We start from the raw sequence: 25,876 nt of genomic DNA, 5'->3' as shown, positions 1-25,876 counted from the left end.
TTGCCAGGAGAATGGTAATTTTCTGACTGCATTGTGCCAAGTGAAAGGAACTGTAATGAATATTTAATCCTCCCAAATTTTTTGAAACAATTTGGGGATGGCCCCTGCCTGTTCCAATATGACTGTGCAAGAATGCACAAAGCACTGTGTCCATAAAGACATGGATGAGCAGGTTTGGTGTTGAAGAACTTGACTGGCCTGCACAGGTTCCTGACCTCAATAGAACATCTTTGCGATGAATTAGAGCCGAGACTGCGAGTCAGGCCTTCTCATCCAACATCGCGGTCTAATCTCACAAATGGTCTTCTGGAAGAATGGTCAACACACTCCTAAACATCTCAGATGAGTTGAAGGGTGGGCTGACATCATCTTAAACACTATACATTAGAATGGGATTTCATTCAAGTTCATATACACGTGAAGGCAGACAAGCAAACACTTTTGGAAATACTGTGTATGTCTGCGCATGAGCGTAAATTTGTAAAACAAAAAACAATGATTCATTTCAATATTCATTGTCTGGTGGTGCACTCTTATTCAGTTCTAGGAATCCCCTCAGTGATGATTATTGTGCTTTCTGGGATGTTTTCATAAATGGCTGGGTCGATCCGATCTAAAGTGGCAGCAGTGTCTGACTTTTGGGAAGCTTTTGAAAAGGTTGATGACATGGAGCGGGTGGACAGAAAAGACAAATGGTCTTCTACCAGTGCACTCTCGAGTACAAAACAAATGGACTGTCGAAATTTCTTCTGGAATTCTTCACACATGAAAACATAAAGGATGGGGTTCAAGCAGCTGTTCAGAAAAGCCAGACTCACAGTCAGAGGACCATACATTCTAACAATCCTCTGGAGCTCTAACTTCAATTCTATGAAATTGAAAATGTGGAAAGGCAACCAACAGATGAAGAATGCAAAAATGATGGAGAAAATGACCCGGCGAGATCTGCGTCTCCTTGTTCTCGGCATGCGCATTGCACGGATACCAATGGACACATAAGAGATCACTATTATCAGGAATGGGATCACAAAGCCCATAACAAAGCGAAAAATGCAGAGAGTCAATTTGTGTTCTTTGATTGTTGCAGAATAACCACAGGAACTTTCCCCTCCGTTCCCCACTGATGCAGTGCGAAAAGTGGCATAAGGAGTGCTGAAGACGCCAGCGATCACCCAGATCCCAGCTGATATAAGCTGAGCTTTGCTGACTGTGCGTTTGTTGTGTGCCCACACCACCACACAGATACACAAACAACGATCCAAACTCATGGCTGTCAGAGTAAAGATGCTGACAAACATGTTGACTACACTCACAAAGGTGTTGAGCTTGCACATGAATGCTCCAAAAGGCCATCGGTGACTCTGAGAGAGAGAAATGATCGAGAAAATAAGGAAGGCCGTGAAGAGGAAGTCAGCTATGGCCAGGTTGAGAAACCAAACCGAGTCGACTGTTTTCTGCATTTTGAATCCCGCCACGTAGATAACAAGGCCATTGCCCAGAGTTCCAGCTATAAATATCACACAGTAGATGACAATGGAGGCTGTTTGTATGTGTGTGAAAGCTGCATCTTGTTCAGGTGACTGAGTTGCATTGAAAGTGATGTTATCTGAAAGCAAAAAAGAAAATGTTTTATTAAACAAATCATGTTTCCACAATATATTATATGAACAGACCCAGGAACGTGACAGCTATGCATTTTCATAGTTGGCTCCAACACATGTTCTATGCAATACTAGCTTCTACTTTTGTGATGCACATACAGAATTCTGGGTGCAAGTTGATATTTGCATTTATCTAACTTTTTTTGTGATTAATAACATAATTAATAACAGGTATGAGTGCTCATTTTGAACAGTTTAACAAGAACTCAAATAACCTTTCACATATTGCTGCTTAAAGAGAAATAGTAATATATGTCTAGACTAAATTAACTTACCCGTCCCCATGCTCTTTTTGGCTGAGAGAGTCTGTCTTGGTTGTAAGTTGATCTCTATCAGTTGTTGCTTCTACTTGCTCTCTGTCTTTGATTTCTCCTCCCTCTCAGTTTTTGCAGCTGCAGATGAATCAGTATGCAAATACAGAAATGAGCAGATAACAAAACAGTAATTTCTCAGAACACACTAATGCAGCAACATTTGCCTGAACTGAATGAACAATTTTTGCGATGACAAGTCTTAAAAGAGTATTATTTTATAGCTAACCATTGTACCCTTCTTGCATATTTTGCTGTAGAGAGTCCCATTTGTGGTTACCTACATTGTGCTTCTGCTACACAAAAAGTCACTTGACTTATCAGATGGACATGAAAGACACACATATGCTAAAAGTTTTAGAGATCATTTAAAAATCTTTCATAGATTTACCAATTAACATTATAGTGTATGTTTGGTATGTTGTTAACAAGTGTCAATACAAACAGTAAAATTCAGTTAAAAAAATGATGCTGTTCAGTTCAGTCTTATATTTATTGTCAAGGCTGAGTGGCCGGTGTATGGATTGGACCCTAAAGCACATAAAATAAGATGTGGAAAAAACTTAATTTGAACTAAAAGCAAGCCGTATTATTAAGGTTGAAATAAAAAAAAGTAAACAAAAGGCAAAAAGGAGCTAAACAATAACTAAACTGGAAAAACGAACCTTAACACTTCAATTCTGCAAGTGAAAACTTCTGCAAGTTCTTGTTAGGATTGGTATGGCGTTATTTTTGTGCCACTATTCTGAGCGCACGTAAAAAAAAAATTGAGCGCAAGTAAAAAAAGTTTGTAGGAGCAAGTGTTGCATTTTGAGGAGAAATTTATTTTGAGCGAAAAAAAGCTAAATTTGAGTGAAAAAAACTCATTGCTGCATGCAAAAAATGTATTTCAGTGATTGCTATTATCCACACACACACACACACACACAATAGCAGCCTCTCTCGCTCAGTTTTTGCACTTGCGCTTGCTCGCAATGTGTTGCTTGCGCTCTCAACATTTCTGCCCGTGCACGTTCAACTCTTTCTGTACACCGTTATATTTGTGCCACAAAACCAGCCAATCACAGACTTGGATGCAAAAAATTCTGATTGGCCGTTTTCGTCTCCAATCAACTCAAAATGACGAAATGCAATATCCCAGAATCCATTTCGTCCAAAACTCAAACAAGGCTGTGGCGGAGGAACACAGAATGGCGGAGTTTAAAATATTACTCTTTCTGGGTCACAAAATAAACTTTTAAGATATTTTGATGCGAGAATGGTGCTGTGTAAACTTCAAATACCTGCTCGATTCATCAAGACATCACATATTTCCATAAGTGCTCTAACGTTTTCGGAGTAAATCCCAAAGGTTGAATCTGTTCATCTGGACGTAGCGTTTTCAGTGGGAGAAACGTTTAATCACTCATCCAAGTGACTTCTTCAGTCTCAGCTGACTGCTGGTTTCCACAACCTTGTAAACAGTACATTTGCACAATGACAGAAACTAGCCCACTGAATGAACAATGGGCTGTGAGGTCGGTTCCTTGATCATTAGTGTGCAAATTGTCATGACCATTTTTTCAACAACCACTGATCAATGGCCGTGAGTACCATTCACAAAGAGTAGGGGAATGGCTGCAATCACAGCATTGTAAGATGGTGACAGATGTACCTTTAGTCCTCCTCCTCGATTCAGAGATGGTCTTTCCCTTTTCACGTAAGTGGCCTCCTTGACTCCACGCTCAAACCAGCGTTCCTCCCTGTCCAGGATGTGTACATCCTCATCATTGAAAGAGTGTCCACTGGCCTGTAGCAGCTTTCTTTTGGCGCCTTCCCAGCTTTGACAAAAGTCCAGCTTGGATAACCACATTTACTCAGGGCCTTCTTGATGTGAAGGCCCTGAGGGCCTTCACATCAAATTGGTCCACCCCAAGGATCGGGTCCCCAGACACAAACAGAGTAACATAGTGTACGCCGGTAAATGCCATGAGGATTGCCAGGATTTATACATCGGGGAAACCAAACAACCTCTGGCGAAGCGGATGGCGCAACACAAAAGAGCTACCTCGTCAGGCCAGGACTCTGCAGTCTATTTACACCTACAGGCCAGTGGACACTCTTTCAAGGATGAGGATGTACACATCCTGGACAGGGAGGAACGCTGGTTTGAGCGCGGAGTCAAGGAGGCCATTTACGTGAAAAGGGAAAGACCATCTCTGAATCGAGGAGGGGGCCTAAGGGTACATCTTTCACCATCTTACAATGCTGTGATTGCAGCCATTCCCCAACTCTCTGTGAATGGTACTCATGGCCAGTGTTGGGTAAGTTACTTTAAAAAAGTAATTAATTACTAATTACTTTAATTATTGTATTTAAAATGCTTATCTAATTACTGTGTCAGAAAAGTAACTTAATTACTAAATAAGTAATTTAACTAAATACTTCTTAAAATCCCTATAAACCTTGAGTGGGCAAACAATAGAAATTAAACTCTTTAAATAATAAATACTTTTTTTTTTAAAGACGGAGACTCTACAGTACGCAGCGGTAGCATCTCTTCCACAATGTAGCCTGCAATCATTTTTTTAAGATCACCTTCAGACGCTTTCTGTGCTGCTGAAGTAAAATCAGGTTTTGCCTGCTTAGCAGGAGTTGCCGCGGTGTTATCCATGGATGATGAACAAGGATCACTCAGAAGTGTTCGTCTATGCTCTCGTGTCAGGCGCTTCAGTAGATTACTCGTGCTATTAACAGCAGCCGATAGTTTTTTCTCCCCAGGACATAGCTTATATATTACTGTAATATTCTTGTCTGCTTGTTTCAGAAAAGTGAAGAGACGGGAATATTTCTATTGCAAAAAACAGCCACTCGCTTCAGCCGAGTCCGACATCTTCTGCTTTAGAATACGACTATGCAGCAAACTGTGCATCGTTGTAGTGCAGCTGCACTACAGCGATGTTAAAGCGGCAGAGTTTACTTCTACGTTTAGAAGACAAATGATTGAAATTAAATAATGATTTCAGCGAGTTTAATTATTTTACAATGTAACGCAAGTACATTGTAAGTAACTGTAATCAAAATACCTAAAAATGAACAGTAATTAGTTACTCTACTTTTTCAGTGGAAAAGTAATTTAATTACAGTAACGCGTTACTTAGTAACGCATTACACCCAACACTGCTCATGGCCTTTGATCAGTGGGTTTTGGTCAGTGGTTGTTGAAAAAATGGTCATGAGAATCTGCATAATTAAGATTAAGGAACTGACCTCCCAGCCCATTGTTCCTTCAGTGGGCAGGTTTCAATCATTATGCAAATATACTGTTTAAAAGATTGGGGAAAACTGCAGTCAGCTGAGACTGAAGAAGACAATGGGATGAGTGACGAAACATTTCTCCCACTGAAAACGCTTCGTCCAGATAAACAGAATCAGACTTCATCAGAATGTTTTTATTCTTTTATTTTATATACAAGTGTAACAAAATCATAATGCTCTATTAAAGTTCAGTGTCGTCTGACATCATTATGAATTCTGAACATTAAGAAAAAACTGGTTGATAAGCAGGAGTATTAAAAGCTTACTTAGAAACATATATAACTTTTCTCAAAGGAAATTTAATGATGGCAATCCAATTTCTAGGAACAATATAAAGTTTTAAAAAAGAAACAAAAACAACCCCCCTCTCCAAAGAAAGAAAGAAAAAAAAAACGCTTCATGTAATACTTTGTTTTAATCAAGAACTCAATAACTCCAAGCTGCAGCACAATAACATAGGTTTTCAGTTACTCTGACTCTTTCTTGCTTGTCTAATAATATGACAAGACAAAAACATGTGCTTTGTGTTTCTGTGCATGAATGAACTTTATGTTATAATCTGATGTGAAAGTTTTGGATTAAAAATCAATTAATTCCTTTTTACATTGCCTTTTGTTACATTGTTTTTTGTTGCTGTGTGTTGATTTTACTCGGAGACCGGAATCTCCTCAGTGATGATCACGTTGCTTACTGGGATGTTTTCATAAATGGCTTGGTCAATTCTTTTTAAAGTTGCAGCAGGATCGGATTTTTGAGACATTTTTGAAATGGTTGATGACGTACAGTGACTGGACATATGGTCCTCTGCCAGACCACTCTCAAGTGCAAAACATATGGACTGTCGAAGCTTCTTCATGAATTCTTCACACATGAAAACATAGAGGATGGGGTTCAGGCAGCTGTTCAGAAAAGCCAGACTCACAGTCAGAGGACCCATGATTCTAACAATGGTCCAGAGGTCTGGGTTATTCACAGCCTTTAATTCTATAAAGTTAAAAACATGGAAGGGTAACCAGCAGATGAAGAATGCAAAAATGATGGAGAAAATGATTCTGCGAGATCTCCTTCTCCTTGTTCTCTGCATGCGCATTGCACAGATCCCTATGGCCACATAAGAAGCGACCATTACCAGGAAAGGGATCACAAAGCCCATAAGAAAGCGAAAAATGTGGAGACTCCATTTTTGCTCATGTGTCATAGAATAACCACAGTAATGTGCCCCATTATGTTCCAACAAAGTGCGAAAAGTGGCATAAGGAGTGCTGCAGATCGCAGCAGTCACCCAGATACCAACACATATGATCCGAGCTTTGCAGACTGTGCGTTTGTTCTGTGCCCACACCACCATCCCCATGGATAAACAACGATCCAAACTTATAGCTGTCAGAGTAAAGATACTGGCAAACATGTTGACTAAAGTGACAAAGTTGTTGAGCTTGCACAAGAATGCTCCAAAAGGCCACTGGTGACTCTGAGAGAGAGAAATGATCGAGAAAATCAGGAAGGCTGTGAAGAGAAAGTCAGCTATGGCCAGGTTGAGAAACCAAATTGAGTTGACTGTTTTCTGCATTTTGAAGCCCGTCATGTAGATAACCAGAGCATTGCCCAGAGTTCCAACTATAAATATCACACAGTAGATGACAATGGAGGCTGTTTGTATGTGTGTGGAAGCTGCTTCAAGCCCAGATGACTGACCTGTTGCGAAACAAAAAAACATGAAAGCAATGCATCACAGACATTAGTTGAAACTTATAAAAACGCTTCTTTAGTTAAGTGTACATGGCTATGTAATTGTTATAGTTGTATGTTATAGTGCTTGATTCTAACACATATTCTGTGCAACACTAGCTTCTAGTATAGTATCCAGAATATGTGACATAAAATATCAGAAAAACAAGATAAAAAAAAAGAAACAAAACAACAAAAAAGGTTTGATTGTGTTAGCAGGTTAAAAACATTATATATATATATATATACAATTTTCAAGTGCATATAAGTCTATATTACAGTGCTTTGGCCTGGCACATGGGCTACAGTAGTTGCTCAAGATAGAGTACCAGATTATGTGAAGTACTCACAGAATTCCTTGTGCAATTTCACATATTTATTTATTAATTTCTTAATTCCTGTTGTGATCAGAACTAATAACAAGCAGGCATACTCATATTAACAATTTTAGCAAGAAATCCCATTGACATTCACTTAATGCAATTTAAAAGAAATGCTCATAGATGTTTAAATTGTCTTACCTGTCCCCATGGTTCTTTAGCTGAGAGAGTCTATCTTTACTCCAAGTGGATTTTATCTTCTTTTTGCTTGCTCTCTGTCTTTGCTTAACCCTCCCTCTCAGATTATGCAGCTATAAATGAGGCAGTACGCACATGCAGAAAAGAGTTGGGAAAAGAAAACAGGAACACTCTAGAACATGCTAATTCAGCAAAAAAGAAAAGCAAACTTAAATCAACAAAAGAACTCAACAGGTTGAATAAGCCTTACAAAGGTAGTATTTATATCAAAGCAATCAAACCAATGTGGTTATGTTGTTTACTTCACCATACTGAGTAACTTTTTGTAGCAAGGTCTTGAAGACCTGACCTGAGTATTTCAGAAACTACTGCAGAAACTGCTGCATATTCTACAGGAATTTTCCCACAAAGCCATCTTTAGGATTTACAGAGAATCATCTGAAAAAACGTAACGTTAGTTTTCATTATGTGGTTCGGAATCACCAAGATGGAGATGGATAACGTTCTCAGCAGCACGTTTACTCTCTGCACCTCAACAACAAAAAACAGTTCCTGTGTACAGCCTTCATGATACTTCTCTGGCCACTCAGAAGCCAGAAAATCCTATACTGGGAGAAATGCAGGAAAACCAACTAGGTAGATTCAACACATACATCAACACATTATTGCTTTGAAAGTGCATGTGTAAACATTCAGATATGTAAAGATGTAAATATCAAAACATGTAACCACCAAATGGGTAAATAACTAGCTCTATAACCCTCATAAACACCTCTTTGAGTATCAAATGACATACGTTTTCTTCTACACTTTACAAAAATCCAAAATCCAACGAGCTGTAGTTCCCTGGGGGGAAAATGCCTCATTGATGCCAGTTCAGTGGAGAATAGCCAGACTGCTTTAAACTGATAGGGAGGCAAAGGAAAAATAGCCATTCATTACAACTAATGTATGCAGAAGACCATCGAAGAATGCACATGAAATATTGAAGCAGTTGGGTAACATCAGCAAAAAACAACACCAAGTGCCTTTCCTGTCAGCTAAGAATGGGAATCTTAAGGGACAATTCACCTGGGTCACCAAAATTTAACAATAAAAGATAACAAAGCTTTGCCAGGTCTGATGAGCCTCAGTCTCTGTTATAGGATCAGAATTTGGTGTGAATATTATGACAGAATGGACCCATTTTTTTGCACACTTAAATACACTAAGTACCAACCGAGCATTGTTTACATACCACAGACAACTGGAGGATTGCTGTAGTTTCTTGAACTACTTTAACATGAGTTCACTGTACTCAAATGGCCTCCACAGTCACTAGATCTCAACCTACGCCGACAGATTGGATGTGTAAGCATTATTAAAGGTCATAAAACCTGTCTTGGTGGATAGAAGGCTGTCACATTATATTGGTCAAATTAACGTGGGAGGTACTAAATGACTCGGATGAAATATTTTATTTTCACAATAAGATTAATCTTTTATTTACAGATTTTTCCTGGAGATTCTGTAAAAGGCCCACAATTTCATTTTCTCAATAGTTAACACAAACTTCTCAAGATCATCTGTGCATGTCTGAGTACAAATCCAATCCAGAAAATGAGTGGGTGACAAAGAGATGACAAATACTGAACTTACTGACCAGCTACAGATAGATCCCAACAGGACAGCTCCAATACCACAGTTGCAAATGTGTCTGCATTCATTTTTAGTATTTGTGCTTTTCTTTGTTGTCTTTTGTCGTGGAATTTTGTAAATAAAGTCTGCAACACTGAAAGAGCTGTGATCAAACTGTCACGGACTGTAGTAGGACTCAGGCGCAGAGCAGAGGTCAATGCAAGGAACAATGTTTATTTACAAAGTCACCAGGTACAGATATATAGAGTGAGGGAATAGCGGCGGTCCAGGGTCATAAAGGAAAGTCCGGGAAGGGAATCACGTTCACTCTTGCTCCTCTCTTCACAAAGGTTCACACCTCGGGTTGGTCACGGCTCCGGGGAAACTGTGCACAGAAGAAGGTGGGTTACGCTAACACAGAAATCACAGACAAACTTCACAGAGCTAGAGATGACAAAGCTGAGATTCACTAACGTGTCTCACACAATCATCCAGCAATGAGACTGTCTGCGTCCCGGCCTTAAGTGTCCAACCCGTAATTGGTGCCTGATGAGACACAGGTGTGTACGCCGAGGGCGGGAGCCCGCAGTGAGCTCCGCCCTGGCGGTGAGGCGAGAGGAGAACGTACACAAAAACACATGTGGCCTTGTCGAGCCGGCCGGGCAGACACGGGGACCATGACACAAACTATTTATTACTGCGCAGGAGAACACACATACACACTCCCAAACATGACAGGTTCATAGTAATGAGCATTCTAACCTCGGGACACGCACGTTTATAACATCCCACAAACTGTATATCGTTTCAGTTACAACAGTCTTTTGTCCAGCCTGGGCTGTTGCTGCACAAACAAGACTCCCACTATCCTTTCCCAGGCCACCACGTGGCACTGGCCGTGCACTTCATCCTTCTGAGCAAAACAGTTAGCAGATAACATAGTGAAACATCGTTAGGCCTAGCTAAGCAGTTTTCACAAGCTCATGCTGACACATACTTACTTCATCTTAAGCAGGTTATACAAAAGTTTATACAGAAATCATACAGTGAAGATGTACCAAAAGCAGCATTAGAGCTTGTGAAGCTTCAGATACTTTAGACACAATAGCCTGCAGAGACCTGGCCTGATGAAGTAGCTCGTCAGAATCGCAATCACAAACAAAATTACATTTATCACCAAGGTTTTACCCAAATGAGGAATTTGTCTGCTTGTCATAGTGCACCAGTGGTACAAAACTGAATGCATGTCTCTCTCTCTCTCTCTCTCTCTCTATATATATATATATATATATATATATATATATATATATATATATATATATATATATATGTCATCAAATTCCTGTAACATTTTTTCCTATAAAGACAAAGGCCCAGTCAGCATTTACTCACATTTTCACAGAAGCCTTTTATATGGTGTTGTTTTGCTTCCATGGCCACTGTGTCTATGGAGATGGCGTTTGCTTGGTATTGCAGTTCTGTGTGTCTCAGTGCATATTGAATCCTTAGCCAGATTCTAAGCAGTACCAAACATTACAGTGATTTGCTGTCATGTGATTGACTGGTAAGAAATTTGCCTTAACACGCAGTTTAACAGGCGTGCCCAATAAAGTGGCTGATGAGTCTAGGTTGTTTGCTTTCCAAAATCAAATTTTACTGACACTTCAGATCCTCCATGAATGCCACCCATTAACTTGCTTATATAGAATTAAAGAAACATTAGACAAAGAAAATTGCAGTCTTTGGTATTTCGAGTTTTTATATACACCTGTTTCATTTCTAAACAGCTTGACAAAGGGAGTGATCACAGATGACCAGTTTTGGGACAATGTGTTGAAAAGGATGGGTTGTCAGGGTTGAGCTTGTTAGCCAACTCTGAATACACTGCTTGTCCTTCTTCTAACATTTTCACACTGGAGAATGGAAAACTGGGTGTGAATGTAGCATTTGTGGAATTGTTTTTCTTGAGCAATATTGGATTTATTGGAATTTTAACAATGACTGAGTTTAATGTGCTAAAGGGACAGATAAATATTGTATAATTTTACAGTTTTTGAATCTAATAATGTAAATCATACAGCCGCCATTGTAGGATTGCAGTTTTGCGTTTAGCGATATTGCAAAATGTTTTTCAGCAACATTGTGGTAAGAAAAAACGTAACAATGTTTTTATTGCTACTGAGTTCCATTTTTAGTCTTAGCGTGAATAGTGAAGCAGGTGTTGTTCTGATAATAAAAAAACCACAAGAAAAAAGAAGCGAGCACAGCACATCTGTGCAGCAAGATAAGATAGATGCTGTTTAAATCTCAGGTTCATATTAATATTAAATATACACTTCATACACTTCATATTAAACTATGAAGTGTACCACACTTCATAGCTTAATAGCTTACAAATAATATTAATGTTGGTCATTTTTGGGACCTGTTTTCATTGTTGTTTTGTTTTAAAAATGATGTTTTTGTGGTTTGTGGTGTACTTTGATTTACGCAATGTGTTCCATTTTGCAAATGCAAGAAGTATACAGCACCATGATATCCTGTAAGATAAAACAGCGGTTGCCAGGGCGCAAGTAAGGTTTGTCAGACAAATCCACCCTTTTATCATGTTTTTCTTCACCAGACAAAAGAAAAATGCAAAAAACTCAATCACTGTTCAGTCACTTGTCACAGTTTTATAGATGTTGATAGTAATTTACACGGTTAAAGAAGCTAGAGCAATAAAATGTAGATATATATATATACAAATATAAAAATGACGACCTGAGTATTTCAGAAACATAACGTGAGTGTTCATTATGTGGTTCGGAATCGGCAAGATGGAGATGTCTTGATGCATTCTCAATCATCCAGGAAAGTAAATCTCCAAAAGTTGAATCTGTTCATCTGGATGTAGCGTTTTTTGTTTTTTTGGGGGGGGGAGAAACGTTTCGTCACTCATCCAAGTGACTTCTTCAGTCTCAGCTGACTGCAGGTTTCCCCAAATCTTATAAACAGTACATTTGCATAATGACTGAAACCAGCCCACTGAAGGAACAATGGGCTGTGAGGTCAGTTCCTTAATCTTAATTATGCAAATTCTCATGACCATTGATCAACAACCACTGACCAAAACCCACTGATCCTATGATTGAGAATGCATCAAGACGTTTTAACCCACTTTGGCAAGGACTGCCTAAAGCTTGTACGTCAGCATGAGCAAACAGCACATAAGATGGCGGACTACAGGAACCACCTGAGATTCAGCCTCAGATGCCGACAAAACAGGATTACTCCTAAAAGTCTGCAAACGAGCTCTTCAGTTAAAGGCTTCCGGGCAACAAAAATCCTCCAAAAGGCACAGCATCAGTTGCTTAATGAACGGGTGAGGCAAACAAATTTTACCATCGACATGCTAAAATCTCAAGAGGAGCGGACAGAGACTTACAATGCTTTTAGATGAGAATACTCTTAAAAAGGTGTTTGACTTTACTGAGAAGGCTCGTCTAGCACAGCACAAGAAGTCTAAGACCAGGCAACAAAGGAAGTTTAACTTACTTGTTGTACGTCAGAAACCACCGCAAAATATGGAGAGTGTCCTCAGTGACCAGAAGAGACAAGGATGCGACACGGAGGATGTGGACAAGTGGGTGAAGAATTTGTCTGACAGACAGCTCATCCAAACAGAGAAAAACATCCTTGCTAAAGGGTTGAATTTTGCTGTCACACCGAGACAAATCCAGCTAGTGGAGCTGATCACAGCCACAGAAACAGCAATTCATAACAACAATATTGCAGAAGTGGAAGCAGAGCAACTACGGACGAAAGTTTCAGCCTGTCTCAGCAATGCAAAGCCCCCAGCATCCAACATCACCATGGAGGAGAGGAAGGCACTCACATCACTTAGTGATGACAACAACATTATCATCCTTCCGGCAGACAAGGGTAGGTGCACAGTATTGCTAAACCAGAAAGACTATCCTGAGAAGATTTTGTCACTACTCAGTGATGAAAATACTTATGAGCCCCTGAAACGAGACCCAGGAAGTGGCTACAGGAAGAGGGTGATAGACTGTCTGAAGCAGTTAGAACAAGACAAGGCTATTGACCGGACCTCATACCACAGGCTATACCCAGGGGAGTCTACACCAAGTCTGTATGGTTTACCGAAAATACATAAACAGGGTGCACCTTTAAGACCGATTGTCTGCATGATCAACTCTGTCACCTATAACATCTCCAAGTTTCGGGCTTCGATCCTCAACCCGCTGGTGGGCAGCTCTGAACACCACATCCAGAACACCCTGGATTTTGTTGAGAAGGTGAGAGATGTCATTATGGAGACAGATGAAACCACGGTCTCATACGACGTTACATCTCTCTTCACTTGCATCCCAGTCACGGAAGCGTTGGAGGTAAGAGATTACAGGATGACACCAACCTCAGCAACAGGACCACTCTCAGCATCGACCAAGTGTGTTTGCTTTTGGAGCTGTGTCTTCATTCCACCTACTTCACATACAAGGGTCAGTTCTACAGGATGAAACATGGGTGTGCCATGGGCTCCCCAGTTTCACCCATCGTGGCCAATTTGTACATGGAAGAAGTGGAAAAGAGGGCTTTGCTATCCTACCCTGGAACACCACCAAGCCATTGGTTCAGATATGTGGATGACGCCTGGGTGAAAATCAAATCTCAGGACGTACTACATTTCACGGATCACATTAACTCGGTGGACCGACACATCAAATTCACCAGGGAGGATATGAAAAGTGGCAGGTTAGCCTTCTTAGACTGTGAGATTTCCATCAGTAATGGGGGACATCTAAAAGCTGACATGTACTGTAAACCTACACATACGGATCAGTATATAAGGTTTGACTCGCATCATCCACTGGAGCACAAACTGGGTGTCATCAGGACGCTACAACACAGAGCGAACACCATCCCCACTGACACAGCGGCCAGGGAGGCAGAAGAACAGCACATCAGGCCCTGAGTAAATGTGGTTATCCCAGCTGGACTTTTGTCAAAGCTGGAAAGGCACCTAAAGAAAGCTCCAGCCGATCCAGGAGAGAAGGACAACCGCTGCCCAAGCGAAAACCTGTAGTGATCCCGTATGTGTCAGGAGTATCGGAACAGTTGAGACGCATTTTTTCTAAACACCGGGTCTCTGTGGCTTTTAAACCCCAAAACACACTGCGCCAAAAATTGGTCCACCCCAAGGAGCGGGTCCCCCGACACAAACAGAGTAACATAGTGCACGCTGTTAAGTGCCAGGAGGATTGCCAGGATTTATACATCGGGGAAACCAAACAACCTCTGGCGAAGCGGATGGCACAACACAGAAGAGCTACCTCGTCAGGCCAGGACTCTGCAGTCTATTTACACCTACAGGCCAGTGGACACTCTTTCAATGATGAGGATGTTCCACATCCTGGACAGGGAGGAAAGCTGGTTTGAGCGCGGAGTCAAGGAGGCCATTTACGTGAAACTGGGAAAGACCATCTCTGAATCGAGGAGGGGGCCTAAGGGTACATCTTTCGCCATCTTACAATGCTGTGATTGCAGCCATTCCCCAACTCTCTGTGAATGGTACTCATGGCCATTGATCAGTGGTCTTTGATCAGTGGGTTTTGGTCAGCGGTTGTTGATCAATGGTCATGAGAATCTGCATAATTAAGATTAAGGAACTGACCTCCCAGCCCATTGTTCCTTCAGTGGGCTGGTTTCAGTCATTATGCAAGTGTACTGTTTATAAAATTTGGGGAAACCTGCAGTCAGCTGAGACTGAAGAAGTCACTTGGATGAGTGACAAAAACGTTTCTCCCACAAAACAAAAAACCAAAAAACCCACACCAAGTGCCTTTCCTGTCAGCTAAGAATGGGAATCTTAAGGGACAATTCACCTGGGTCACCAAAATTTAACAATAAAAGATAACAAAGCTTTGCCAGGTCTGATGAGCCTCAGTCTCTGTTATAGGATCAGAATTTGGTGTGAATATTATGACAGAATGGACCCATTTTTTTGCACACTTAAATACACTAAGTACCAACCGAGCATTGTTTACATACCACAGACAACTGGAGGATTGCTGTAGTTTCTTGAACTACTTTAACATGAGTTCACTGTACTCAAATGGCCTCCACAGTCACTAGATCTCAACCTACGCCGACAAATTGGATGTGTAAGCATTATTAAAGGTCATAAAACCTGTCTTGGTGGATAGAAGGCTGTCACATTATATTGGTCAAATTAACGTGGGAGGTACTAAATGAGAAATATTATTTTATTTTCACAATAAGATTAATCTTTTATTTACAGATTTTTCCTGGAGATTCTGTAAAAGGCCCACAATTTCATTTTCTCAATAGTTAACACAAACTTCTCAAGATCATCTGTGCATGTCTGAGTACAAATCCAATCCAGAAAACGAGTGGGTGACAAAGAGATGACAAATACTGAACTTACTGACCAGCTACAGATAGATCCCAACAGGACAGCTCCAATACCACAGTTGCATATGTGTCTGCATTCATTTTTAGTATTTGTGCTTTTCTTTGTTGTCTTTTGTCGTGGAATTTTGTAAATAAAGTCTGCAACACTGAAAGAGCTGTGATCAAACTATTTATTACTGTGCAGGAGAACACACATACACACTCCCAAACATGACAGGTTCATAGTAATGAGCATTCTAACCCCGGGACGTCGCAGCTCCCCTTTTATAACATCGCACAAACTGTATATCGTTTCAGTTACAAGTAAAGTTTGTCAGTCAAATGCACCCTTTTATCATGTTTTTCTTCACCAGACAAAAGAAAAATGCAAAAAACTCAATCACTGTTCAGTCACTTGTCACAGTTTTATAGATGTTGATAGTAATTTACATGGTTAAAGAAGCTGGAGCAATAAAATGTAGATATATATATATATACATATATATACACAAATATAAAAATGAAGTAAAAATTTGGACATTCAAATGATAGAAATCCAAGATTTTCAAAACCACAGCATAGAAGTCTTATTTTCTTTTTTAAAAAATTGTGTTATATGTTACATTAATTGATTAATCAAGAACTTAATCTGACTGATTTGATTTGATTATTGTTTCATGCATAATTATATTGTGCCTTACCCCAACAGACTTATAGGACACCCATAATAATCAGAGCCAGGGTACCAACATTACATGTTTCAAAGAGATGAGATGAACATCTTGCATTATTGATTTATTTCATCATCTATTGGTGAGATCCTATTAAGTGCTCAGTGTCTTTTCAGTGATGACTACTTTGCTTTCTGTGCAGGATTCAAAAGCAGCTGGGTTGATCTTCTCTAAAGTTGTGGCAGCATCTGACTTTCGGGAAATCCTTGAAAATGTTGATGACATGGAGTGAGTGGAGATAAATGACACGTGGTCCTCTGCCAGAGCACTCTCAAGTACAAAACATATGGACTGCCGAAGCTTCTTCATGAATTCTTCACACATGAAAACATAGAGGATGGGGTTCAGGCAACTGTTCAGAAAAGCCAGACTCACAGTCAGAGGACCCATGATTCTAACAATGGTCCAGAGGTCTGGGTTATTCACAGCCTTTAATTCTATAAAGTTAAAAACATGGAAGGGTAACCAGCAGATGAAGAATGCAAAAATGATGGAGAAAATGATTCTGCGAGATCTCCTTCTCCTTGTTCTCTGCATGCGCATTGCACGGATCCCTATGGCCACATAAGAGACGACTATTACCAGGAAAGGGATCACAAAGCCCATAAGAAAGCGAAAAATGTGGAGACTCCATTTTTGTTCATGTGTCATAGAATAAACACAGTAATATGTCCCATTATCTCCTAACACGGAGCGAAAAGTGGCATAAGGAGTGCTGCAGATCGCAGCAGTCACCCAGATACCAACACATATGATCCGAGCTTTGCAGACTGTGCGTTTGTTCTGTGCCCACACCACCGCCCAGATGGACAAACAACGATCCAAACTTATAGCTGTCAGAGTAAAGATGCTGGCAAACATGTTGACTAAACTCACAAAGTTGTTGAGCTTGCACACGAATTGTCCAAAAGGCCACTGGTGACTCTGAGAGAGAGAAATGACTGAGAATATCAGGAAGGCTGTGAAAAGGAAGTCAGCTATGGCCAAGTTAAGAAACCAAGTTGAGTTGACAGTTTTCTTCATTTTGAAGCCCGTCACGTAGATAACCAGAGCATTGCCCAGAGTTCCAACTATAATTATCAAGCAGTACATGATAATGGCGGCTCTTTGTATGTATGTCGAAGCTGATTCCAGTGTAGATTGACCTGTGAAATATTGTATTATTATTTTAACACATAATATAATATAATATAATATAATATATACACGCACACACAAAATAAGTGCTTTGCAGATTTTATATATGTATATTAAAGTATTGGCACATGATCTATGCACCATATTACAAGATCATGTGAAGTACTTCTTTGTGTAACTTAACATGTGCACAGCTTTAACTAAATTTCTGTTTTAGTGAGAACTGACAACAGGCATGTAAGTATCTTACCAGTCCCCATGTTTCTTTTAGCTGAGAGATTCTGTCTTTACTCTACGTTGGTCTGAGTCTCCTGCTGCCTCTTCTAGAAGTCTTTGATTACTCTTCCCTTTTAGTTTACGCAGTAGCAAATGAAGCAACGCACGCAGAAATGAGCTGATAAAATACCAGGAACACCCCAGAATATGCTAATGCTGCAACACTTTTGTAATTATGCTTCAAAAGTGGGAGACGCCTTACATGTGTCATACTGTACTGTCACGGCTGGCGGGGTGAGCCGTGTGGTGTGGAGGAAAAGGAGGACCCAAAATGCAGCAGTGACTGATGATGCGAGTGATGTTTATTTACAAAGTGGCAGTGGCAGAAACAGGCAACGAAGCATGAGAAATTACTAATGGAAACCTAAACTGGGAAACACTAAAGACCAAACCTGAAATCATAACGGAGCAGAGAGACGCAGAGACAGGAACAAAACACTATGGAACGCAAACGAACCGACAACGAACACAGACCGACACCCACTATATATACACACACACACAAGGTAATCGGGTAATCGCACACAGGAGGGAAGAACAGCTGATCTGAATACACATGATGACTGGAGGGCACAAGCTGAACACAATGACAACAGACGCAGACCTTCAGAATAGAACAGGAAATCCAGAACACAAGCCTTCAAAGTAAAGCAGGAACACAAAGACTGATTTACAACACAACACGGGGACATGAACAGAGCACCGAGGACAGACACAGGTAGGGCTGAATATACACCAAACTTCAGGTTCAACCCTAAACTAATACAAAATCAGAATAAACACAAGGCACAAAAATGGACTTCAAGGAACACAAAACGCTGGGTCAAAATGACCCAGGACCATGACAGTACAAGGTCTGTCTTGTATAGTGTGTGGTTTCCTACATTTTAGTTCTGCTATGCAGTACATAGCAACCACTTTCACTATCCTACCCAATCACCCTCACTCTCTGGCTTATCAGATGGGCATGAAAAACAACAAACCAACAGTAGCTGTTTTAGAAATCTATTGTTCTGTTTGTCACAAATTCACCAAACATCAGTATTGTGTGATTTGCTAACATCAAATGTCAGTTGTAATAGTAATAACTAGTAAAATACTAGTGCGATTGTTATTCATTTACCGATAATATTGTAATCATTGATGGAAAGATGGGAAACGTGGTGTGCTCTTATGTATTTTGCTAGCAGTATATTAAAGGGAAGCCTACACATGTGTGTTTTGCTGATTTATTTTTTTTTTTCTTAAGCTTCAGTTATTAGCAATTGTTTGGTCGACCCAGCTGCGCAGGTAGGACACACGAGAATACACAGCAGGGGTGTTGACATTGCAGTTAGAGGTTCCCCAGGACACAATACCAGTGAGGTACCATACACCACTGCTCTCACAGACCAGAGGGCCACCAGAGTCACCCTAAAGTAGACAAAGGGGATGTTTTTACTTTGTTGATATAAAAGAAAATATTATATTTTTATCATGCTCTTGATATTATTCAGCAGTGATGCATTTTATTTCTGCATTTTCTGAAAATTCTGAGCTACCCCCTAAAATTTGACCTTCTAAGAGTATTTCTGATCATTGTCACAATCATTTTGAAGTGGTTGTTACCTGACAGGAAGACACTCCAGAAGCACCAGCACAGATCATGGCATCAGTGATTCTGTTGTAACCCCAGTAGCTCTTGCACTGATCAGGGCTGATCAGAGGCAGGGCAGTCTGCTGGAGGAAGCGAGGGCTTGCTGAGAAAAACAAAAAAAAGAATAGGAATAAAAAGAATTAGTCTAATTGCAAACCAAGTCTTTCACATTTTTCTCCAGGAACTATGCAGCAGTGTATATTATTCATTTATTTATCTGCATTACCTTTTTGTAAACTAAGTTTTTTACACCAGTGTATTGTGAAATGATTATCTCAATTTACCCGTTGGAAATAAACTCACATGTTACTCCAGTCCGGCCCCATCCAGTGGTGACACATTTGGTTCCAGAGGGGATGCTGCTGGTGGAGGACATCAGGCACACAGGTGACACACGGGAAGTATACTGTGCTGGGGAGGACAGCCTCAGAAGAGTGATGTCATTGTTAAAGTTCTGGGAGTTGTAGTAGGGGTGAGTGATGGCCTAGATGAAGAGGTGAGGATAAACCACACACAAATATAATACGATTCAGACAAGGGCTTTGATGAAGACAACTTTCATTTGTGTTGTATTATAGCTCACCCTAGAAATGTACATGACCTGAATTGGCTCGCTATTGTACTGGCGATCATGTTCTCCCAGGATCACACGGTGGCGTGATGGACTAAAAAAAAGAAATAAATCAGGAGGATGATCAAAGTGTTGGAAGACTTATTGTGTTGTTACAGCACTCAAGTGACTTACTTCACACCGCAGTGAGCAGCAGTGACAACCCAGTACTGGTTGATCAGTGAAGCTCCACAGAAGTGGAATCCAGTGCTATCCTGCAATAAAGAAAAAAAATATCTGTAATAAACTTCTACATTTTAATTTAAAATGAAATAAGTTGTTGTAAATTGTGACTGTAGCAAAACCACATTGTTTGTGAGTAGTAAATAACTGAAACTACCTGAAGCGAAACCTGCCAAGGCCAGGAGCCAGACACAGCATTTTCCCCGTTCACAATCTTGTTGTATCCACTCACTTGGGGCTTGATAGCAGGCACTCCACACCCTGAGACCCAGTGACATAAAAAAAAAAAGCTCAGAGTTATTTGACAAAAAGTGTCAGAGTTCATTCTGTATGTATTTTTGTACTTGTCTTTTTTGGTGGTGCACAAAACGCTTCACTGTGTTTCCCATTTACGCACACAGCTGACCAGTGTGTAAAGTGTTTACTTTCCTTTTGTACAGCTAGTCAAACAGCAAGAGTAAAATCCACAACTGCCACCACAGATCTCAGAGTGTGGTAGCAAATTTCTTTGTCATGAAATCACAAATCACTCACCCAATGCAGAGGCCACAAGAGCAAAGCAACTGATGATCAAGAACATGTTTGTGTTTCGGTCGTGATTCCTGAGTTTCAGATGTGGGGCACACTTGCTTTTATATGCACATCCAATACGCTTGACCCTGAACTGCATGTATAGGTCTTCATGCCCCACCCACAATCCCCCCCTTCATCTGCCCATAGTATGGGAAAATGGCATCTGGTGATAAACTCAGTTTTTGCTGAGTTCTAAATTCATTTTGCTAAAAGGCAAAAGCACCAAGTTGTCATGTAATAGACAGGAAAACCTTTCATTGACCTTTGATCAAGATGTTCCAAGGTACATGCTCTTGCTTGCATCTTATCTTTCAAACTCACACATTTGCAGTCAACATCTCACCTCTTTTTAACACCGACCTTCTTTCATTGTGGCAATATTTCCTGTAAATATTTCTTGTTAACAGGCAGGAAAAAGATATTGATCAGATCACATGTGGTTTGTTTACAGGAACCAGTTTTATCTGCACTTTTCTACAGCTGCAAGTTGAGTGTCTCTGTACATACCTTAGTTTCACCATAAATGAGAAGATACACACGTTACAGTTTTCAAATCAGAATTTTACTGTTGATATTTATTGATTTTTTGCATAAAAAAGCATTGATACAAAGGTGTGACTTTTAAACTATCTAAATATACATCTGGATATTGAATGTGATGTGTGCTTAGATATTGCAAAACATTTGTTATAAACTTGACTAGATATTTATCAGATGTGTACTAGGTAAGGTAAATATCTATTGGCAAATACTGAGTTCAGTCAACTTCCTCGATAGTTGGGCCAGAAGAGGAGCCACCTCCTGCACCGCCAGGGAAGCCACCGGGCATTCCTCCTGGCATTCCTCCTGGCATGCCCCCTTGATATAGTTTAGAGATGATAGGGTTGCACACCTTCTCCAGTTCCTTCTGCTGGTGATCATACTCCTCCTTCTCTGCCATCTGGGGAAAGAAAAGAGCAAATATACTCTATGACAGAAGGCTTTGTGGGTCAGGAGTTGACAGGAAGCATATGACAGTGAAAGGAAGAAGGATATTGATTCATAACTTTGATACAATGTAATGCTCACTGCTTTCACAATTTTAGATAAAGAGGAACCTCGGTCTGCTTTTAAGGCATGGCTTTTTACCTGGTTTCTGTCCAGCCAAGCAATGACTTCGTTGCACTTGTCCACAATAGTCTTCTTGTCCTCTGGGCTGATCTTGTCTTGGAGTTTCTCATCCTCTACGGTGCTCTTCATGTTAAAGGCGAGAGATTCAAGGGAATTCTTGGCTGTCACTTTCTCCCTCTGGACTTCATCCTCAGCCCTGAACTGCTCTGCTTCCTGCACCATGCGCTCAATGTCTTCTTTGCTCAACCGGCCTGTGACAGAATTACATTTTTTTTTCCTGCATTCATGTATAGGATTTGATTTTTTCATAATAAATTTGCTGCTGGATATATGAATTAGTATGTATTTTTTCGTAATTATACCTTTGTCATTGGTGATAGTTATTTTGTTCTCCTTTCCAGTGCTTTTGTCCACTGCAGACACATTGAGAATGCCATTTGCATCAATGTCAAAGGTCACCTCGATCTGAGGAACCCCTCTGGGAGCAGGTGGAATACCAGTCAGTTCAAACTTCCCAAGGATGTTATTGTCCTTAGTCATGGCTCTCTCACCTTCATACACCTGAAAACAATTATTCATATTGTAGCTTAATGTATCAGAGTCAGGTTTTAGTGTACACAAGTACCTAGAATGCAGCTGGGCATAAGGGTTAAACAGTTACACAACTTTAACCCTGATGTACCTGAATGAGCACACCGGGCTGGTTGTCTGAATAGGTGGTAAAGGTCTGGGTTTGCTTAGTGGGGATGGTGGTGTTTCTCTTGATAAGGACAGTCATTACTCCTCCAGCTGTCTCGATTCCCAGGGAAAGGGGTGTGACATCCAGAAGGAGTAGGTCCTGTACATTCTCAGACTTATCCCCAGCCAAGATGGCGGCCTGCACAGCTGTGGAAATTTTCCACAAAGTTAAACTGATTATGGTTTCAGTCAGCAGCTCTGTTTTATTGAGCCATAGCTGAAATATATAGTGATAAATGCTGCAGAGACCCACCTGCACCATAGGCGACGGCCTCATCAGGGTTAATGCTCTTATTGAGGTCACGACCATTAAAAAAGTCTTGGAGCAGCTTTTGAATCTTAGGGATACGTGTGGAGCCGCCCACCAGGACAATATCATGGATCTGTGCCTTGTCCATCTTGGCATCCCTCAGGGACTTCTCCACAGGCTCGAGGGTTCCACGGAACAGGTCTGCATTGAGTTCTTCGAAACGGGCCCTGGTGATGGAAGTGTAGAAATCTGTACCTTCGTAGAGCGAGTCGATCTCGATGCTGGCCTGGGTGCTGCTGGAAAGGGTACGCTTGGCGCGTTCACAGGCTGTGCGGAGGCGACGCACGGCTCGCTTGTTGTTGATGATGTCCTTTTTGAACTTGCGTTTAAACTCAGCTATGAAATGGTTCACCATGCGGTTGTCAAAGTCCTCACCGCCCAAGTGTGTGTCACCAGCAGTGGCCTTCACCTCAAAGATACCGTCCTCAATAGTCAAGATTGACACATCAAAAGTACCACCTCCGAGGTCAAAGATAAGCACATTGCGCTCTCCACCAACCTAAATTGAGAGGAGAGAATTACAAAGAGGAAGCCAAAATAGCAAAAGCTGAACATTTTAAGATTAGCTTACCTTCTTGTCCAGTCCATAAGCAATAGCTGCAGCAGTAGGCTCATTGATGATGCGCAGTACATTAAGGCCAGAGATGGCCCCAGCATCTTTGGTGGCTTGACGCTGGGAATCGTTGAAGTAAGCTGGAACTGTGATAACTGCATTGGTCACAGGCTGTAAAGAGAATACGACACTAAGTTAGTATTGCTTCTTTTTTTTTTTAGATCTGAAACTGCAAACATGAAAACTGTAAGGAACCACTTTATCTAACTATAATTTACTATACAGACACCACAGACACTAGATAACCTGGGGAACCCGCCTCATGTCAAAGTCATTAAACTTCAGTGCTATTATATTTTCGAGAAGTATTCATATTTAGAAAGATTAGCCAGTTTAGTTTGCTGATAGTTGCAGGGTTTTTTTTCCTGCATAAAACCCAACTTTTCCACCTAATTTCAACAATCCTGTTATCCATTCACTTTTATCTACCTTGCCAAGATATGCTTCAGAAATCTCCTTCATTTTGGTGAGGACCATCGAAGATATCTCCTCTGCGTAGAAGGTTTTGATCTCACCCTTATATTCAACCTCCACTTTAGGTTTGGATGACTCATTAATGACTTTGAAGGGCCAGTGCTTCATGTCAGATTGTACCACGAGATCGTCAAACTTACGACCAATCAGACGCTTTGCATCTGGAAATAGATTTAATGGAAAAAATTAATTCATTAAAAATTGGTTAATGTAATGTTCAGTTTGGAGTGTATCGACAATATTTACGTGGTTATAAAGTGAGGACACAAAGAATACTTTTATTTGATCACTGCTTCAACTGATTTGTCAGTTGGGTATTGGAGTTCTTACCAAATACAGTGTTGGTTGGGTTCATAGCCACCTGGTTCTTGGCGGCATCTCCAATAAGTCTCTCTGTGTCTGTGAAAGCCACATAACTGGGTGTCGTCCTGTTTCCTTGGTCATTAGCAATGATCTCCACTTTGCCGTGCTGGAAGATTCCCACACAGGAATATGTGGTACCCAGATCAATACCCACTGCTGGTCCTTTAGACATCTGTGACACAGAAGAGAAACGTAGTACTGCAATCCCACATTTTTGCACATACTCATCATTATTGAGCCAAGGATTATTATCCGTTTGTATTTTTATAGTTCTAACATTTTTCTGTGTGGAAATGTTATTTAAAATGTTACTGTAAGCATCTAGAAAGGTGAACCTGGTGCTGTTACATAAGCCCAGACACCACTACCACGTGAGGTCTGGTTTGCGGTGGTGTGCTGTCACAGTACCACAGTGACTTAAATGACCAGCTGACACTTGAAACATGCTCTTCTGCCTTGGCAACATAATACTAGAGTGTCTTACTCAAGCTTTTAAATGTGCTACACTAATCCTGCAGTAGTGACCGGTGTATCTATTTTCCGACAGCTGGCTCTAAATAGCTTTCACTTATTATATAGAGTATCCTCATGTCTGCATAGTAATGAATGGACTGTGACAAAAATTTTCAGGGATCAGTTAATCAGAGACTCAAACCTGGCCTGGTTCCTTTGAAAACTAATGATGTGAAAAAAGAAATGGACAGCATTGACATTCAGAGGCAAAACTACTGGATTAGCAAAGTAGTCCTCTTATTATCACAGTTCTTGGAGTCGTGTTTTGAATTAATTGCCAAACTAAGGGAGCAAGACGGGCCTGTGGAGCTGTGAAAATCACAAACACCCAGTTGATTATTACACTAAATCACAGAGCATAACGTTTCTTGGCTTATCTCCTGTTTTCTTTCTGTAAATGTGTCAAGCATTGTTCCTCCAAGGCCCCAGATATGTTGCAAACAGAACTTGTTATTGAATTATCACTTGTTATCCAGTTGGGTAACACAGAGCAGAAAATGCTGACAAACTGTTGTGGCAGCACTGTACCAACATCTGAAACTTGTTGCAAGACTGTTTTTACATGGAAATTAACCACCCACACAGAAACCACCCATGACCTTTGTGGAAATTTGAGAAACGTGAGCACTTTTCTTCATAGAGAATTAGATTTATTTTGTCATGCGATTGTTTGAAAAGAACCATGCAAGCCTCACTTGTTTGTGAATTTGACTTCTGCCAGTTAGACGTTGAAAGCAGTAAGCAAGACAGACTATGAAGCAAGGCTAGAAAGCAATTTATGCTTTTTATTCTTGTTACCTTTGCTGTTGAATTTTCAGCGCTTGACAGTTTACAGAATTAAAATGCTTTTTTTTCGCTCAACACCCAACACAGCCGTCTGAGCTTCTCTCCAGCACTCCTTTCCCCTCTTCTGGCAGGCAGACTAAGAGGACGAGTGTCAGTTCCCCAGTGTATAAAGAGCACTGTGCAAGAAGAGAGGGTGTCAGGTGATCCCATTGAGGAAAGTTCTCGACCCACGTCTTCTCTCTCCGAATCTCCAAATAGATTTCTATGTAAAAGC

General features: G+C 40.6%; 5 protein-coding genes across 5 annotated transcripts; all 5 read right to left on the bottom strand.

Moving 5' to 3' along the window:
- Positions 1-527: 527 nt before the first annotated feature.
- On the bottom strand, positions 528-1,619 carry LOC146377526 (formyl peptide receptor 2-like; the record flags this gene model as incomplete). The annotated part of the gene is made up of 1 exon (XM_084944693.1): positions 528-1,619. A coding segment is annotated over one exon (1,086 nt), but the record flags the coding sequence as incomplete, so codon positions are not given.
- Positions 1,620-5,502: 3,883 nt separating this feature from the next.
- Positions 5,503-7,613, bottom strand: LOC146377525 (chemerin-like receptor 1). The gene is made up of 2 exons (XM_084944306.1): positions 7,519-7,613; positions 5,503-6,964 (listed from the first exon to the last, which is right to left on the bottom strand). Exons 1-2 carry the CDS (start codon positions 7,526-7,528, stop codon positions 5,916-5,918), a joined length of 1,059 nt encoding a protein of 352 aa, XP_084800432.1. The 5' UTR covers positions 7,529-7,613; the 3' UTR covers positions 5,503-5,915.
- Positions 7,614-16,127: 8,514 nt separating this feature from the next.
- Positions 16,128-17,803, bottom strand: LOC146377524 (chemerin-like receptor 1). Its single transcript, XM_084944712.1, has 2 exons — positions 17,668-17,803; positions 16,128-17,425 (listed from the first exon to the last, which is right to left on the bottom strand). The coding sequence occupies exons 1-2, from the start codon at positions 17,675-17,677 to the stop codon at positions 16,374-16,376; spliced, it is 1,062 nt and encodes a 353-aa protein (XP_084800838.1). The 5' UTR covers positions 17,678-17,803; the 3' UTR covers positions 16,128-16,373.
- An 890-nt stretch (positions 17,804-18,693) lies between these two features.
- Positions 18,694-20,740, bottom strand: LOC146377523 (chymotrypsin-like protease CTRL-1). Its single transcript, XM_084944713.1, has 7 exons — positions 20,657-20,740; positions 20,280-20,383; positions 20,075-20,154; positions 19,913-19,994; positions 19,633-19,813; positions 19,302-19,432; positions 18,694-19,106 (listed from the first exon to the last, which is right to left on the bottom strand). Exons 1-7 carry the CDS (start codon positions 20,700-20,702, stop codon positions 18,945-18,947), a joined length of 786 nt encoding a protein of 261 aa, XP_084800839.1. The 5' UTR covers positions 20,703-20,740; the 3' UTR covers positions 18,694-18,944.
- Positions 20,741-21,269: 529 nt separating this feature from the next.
- hsc70 (heat shock cognate 70) lies at positions 21,270-25,741 on the bottom strand. Its single transcript, XM_084944536.1, has 9 exons — positions 25,615-25,741; positions 24,271-24,475; positions 23,896-24,101; positions 23,425-23,577; positions 22,797-23,352; positions 22,488-22,690; positions 22,168-22,366; positions 21,824-22,056; positions 21,270-21,635 (listed from the first exon to the last, which is right to left on the bottom strand). Exons 2-9 carry the CDS (start codon positions 24,473-24,475, stop codon positions 21,453-21,455), a joined length of 1,938 nt encoding a protein of 645 aa, XP_084800662.1. The 5' UTR covers positions 25,615-25,741; the 3' UTR covers positions 21,270-21,452.
- Between the last annotated feature and the right edge of the window lie 135 nt (positions 25,742-25,876).

This window comes from Perissodus microlepis, chromosome 11 (assembly GCF_051167445.1).
Source record: "Perissodus microlepis isolate ML-2025 ecotype Zambia chromosome 11, ASM5116744v1, whole genome shotgun sequence".
Classification (NCBI taxonomy): Eukaryota; Metazoa; Chordata; class Actinopteri; order Cichliformes; family Cichlidae; genus Perissodus; species Perissodus microlepis.
The sequence above is the reverse complement of the archived record's forward strand: the minus strand, read 5'-3'. Positions and strand labels throughout refer to the sequence as shown.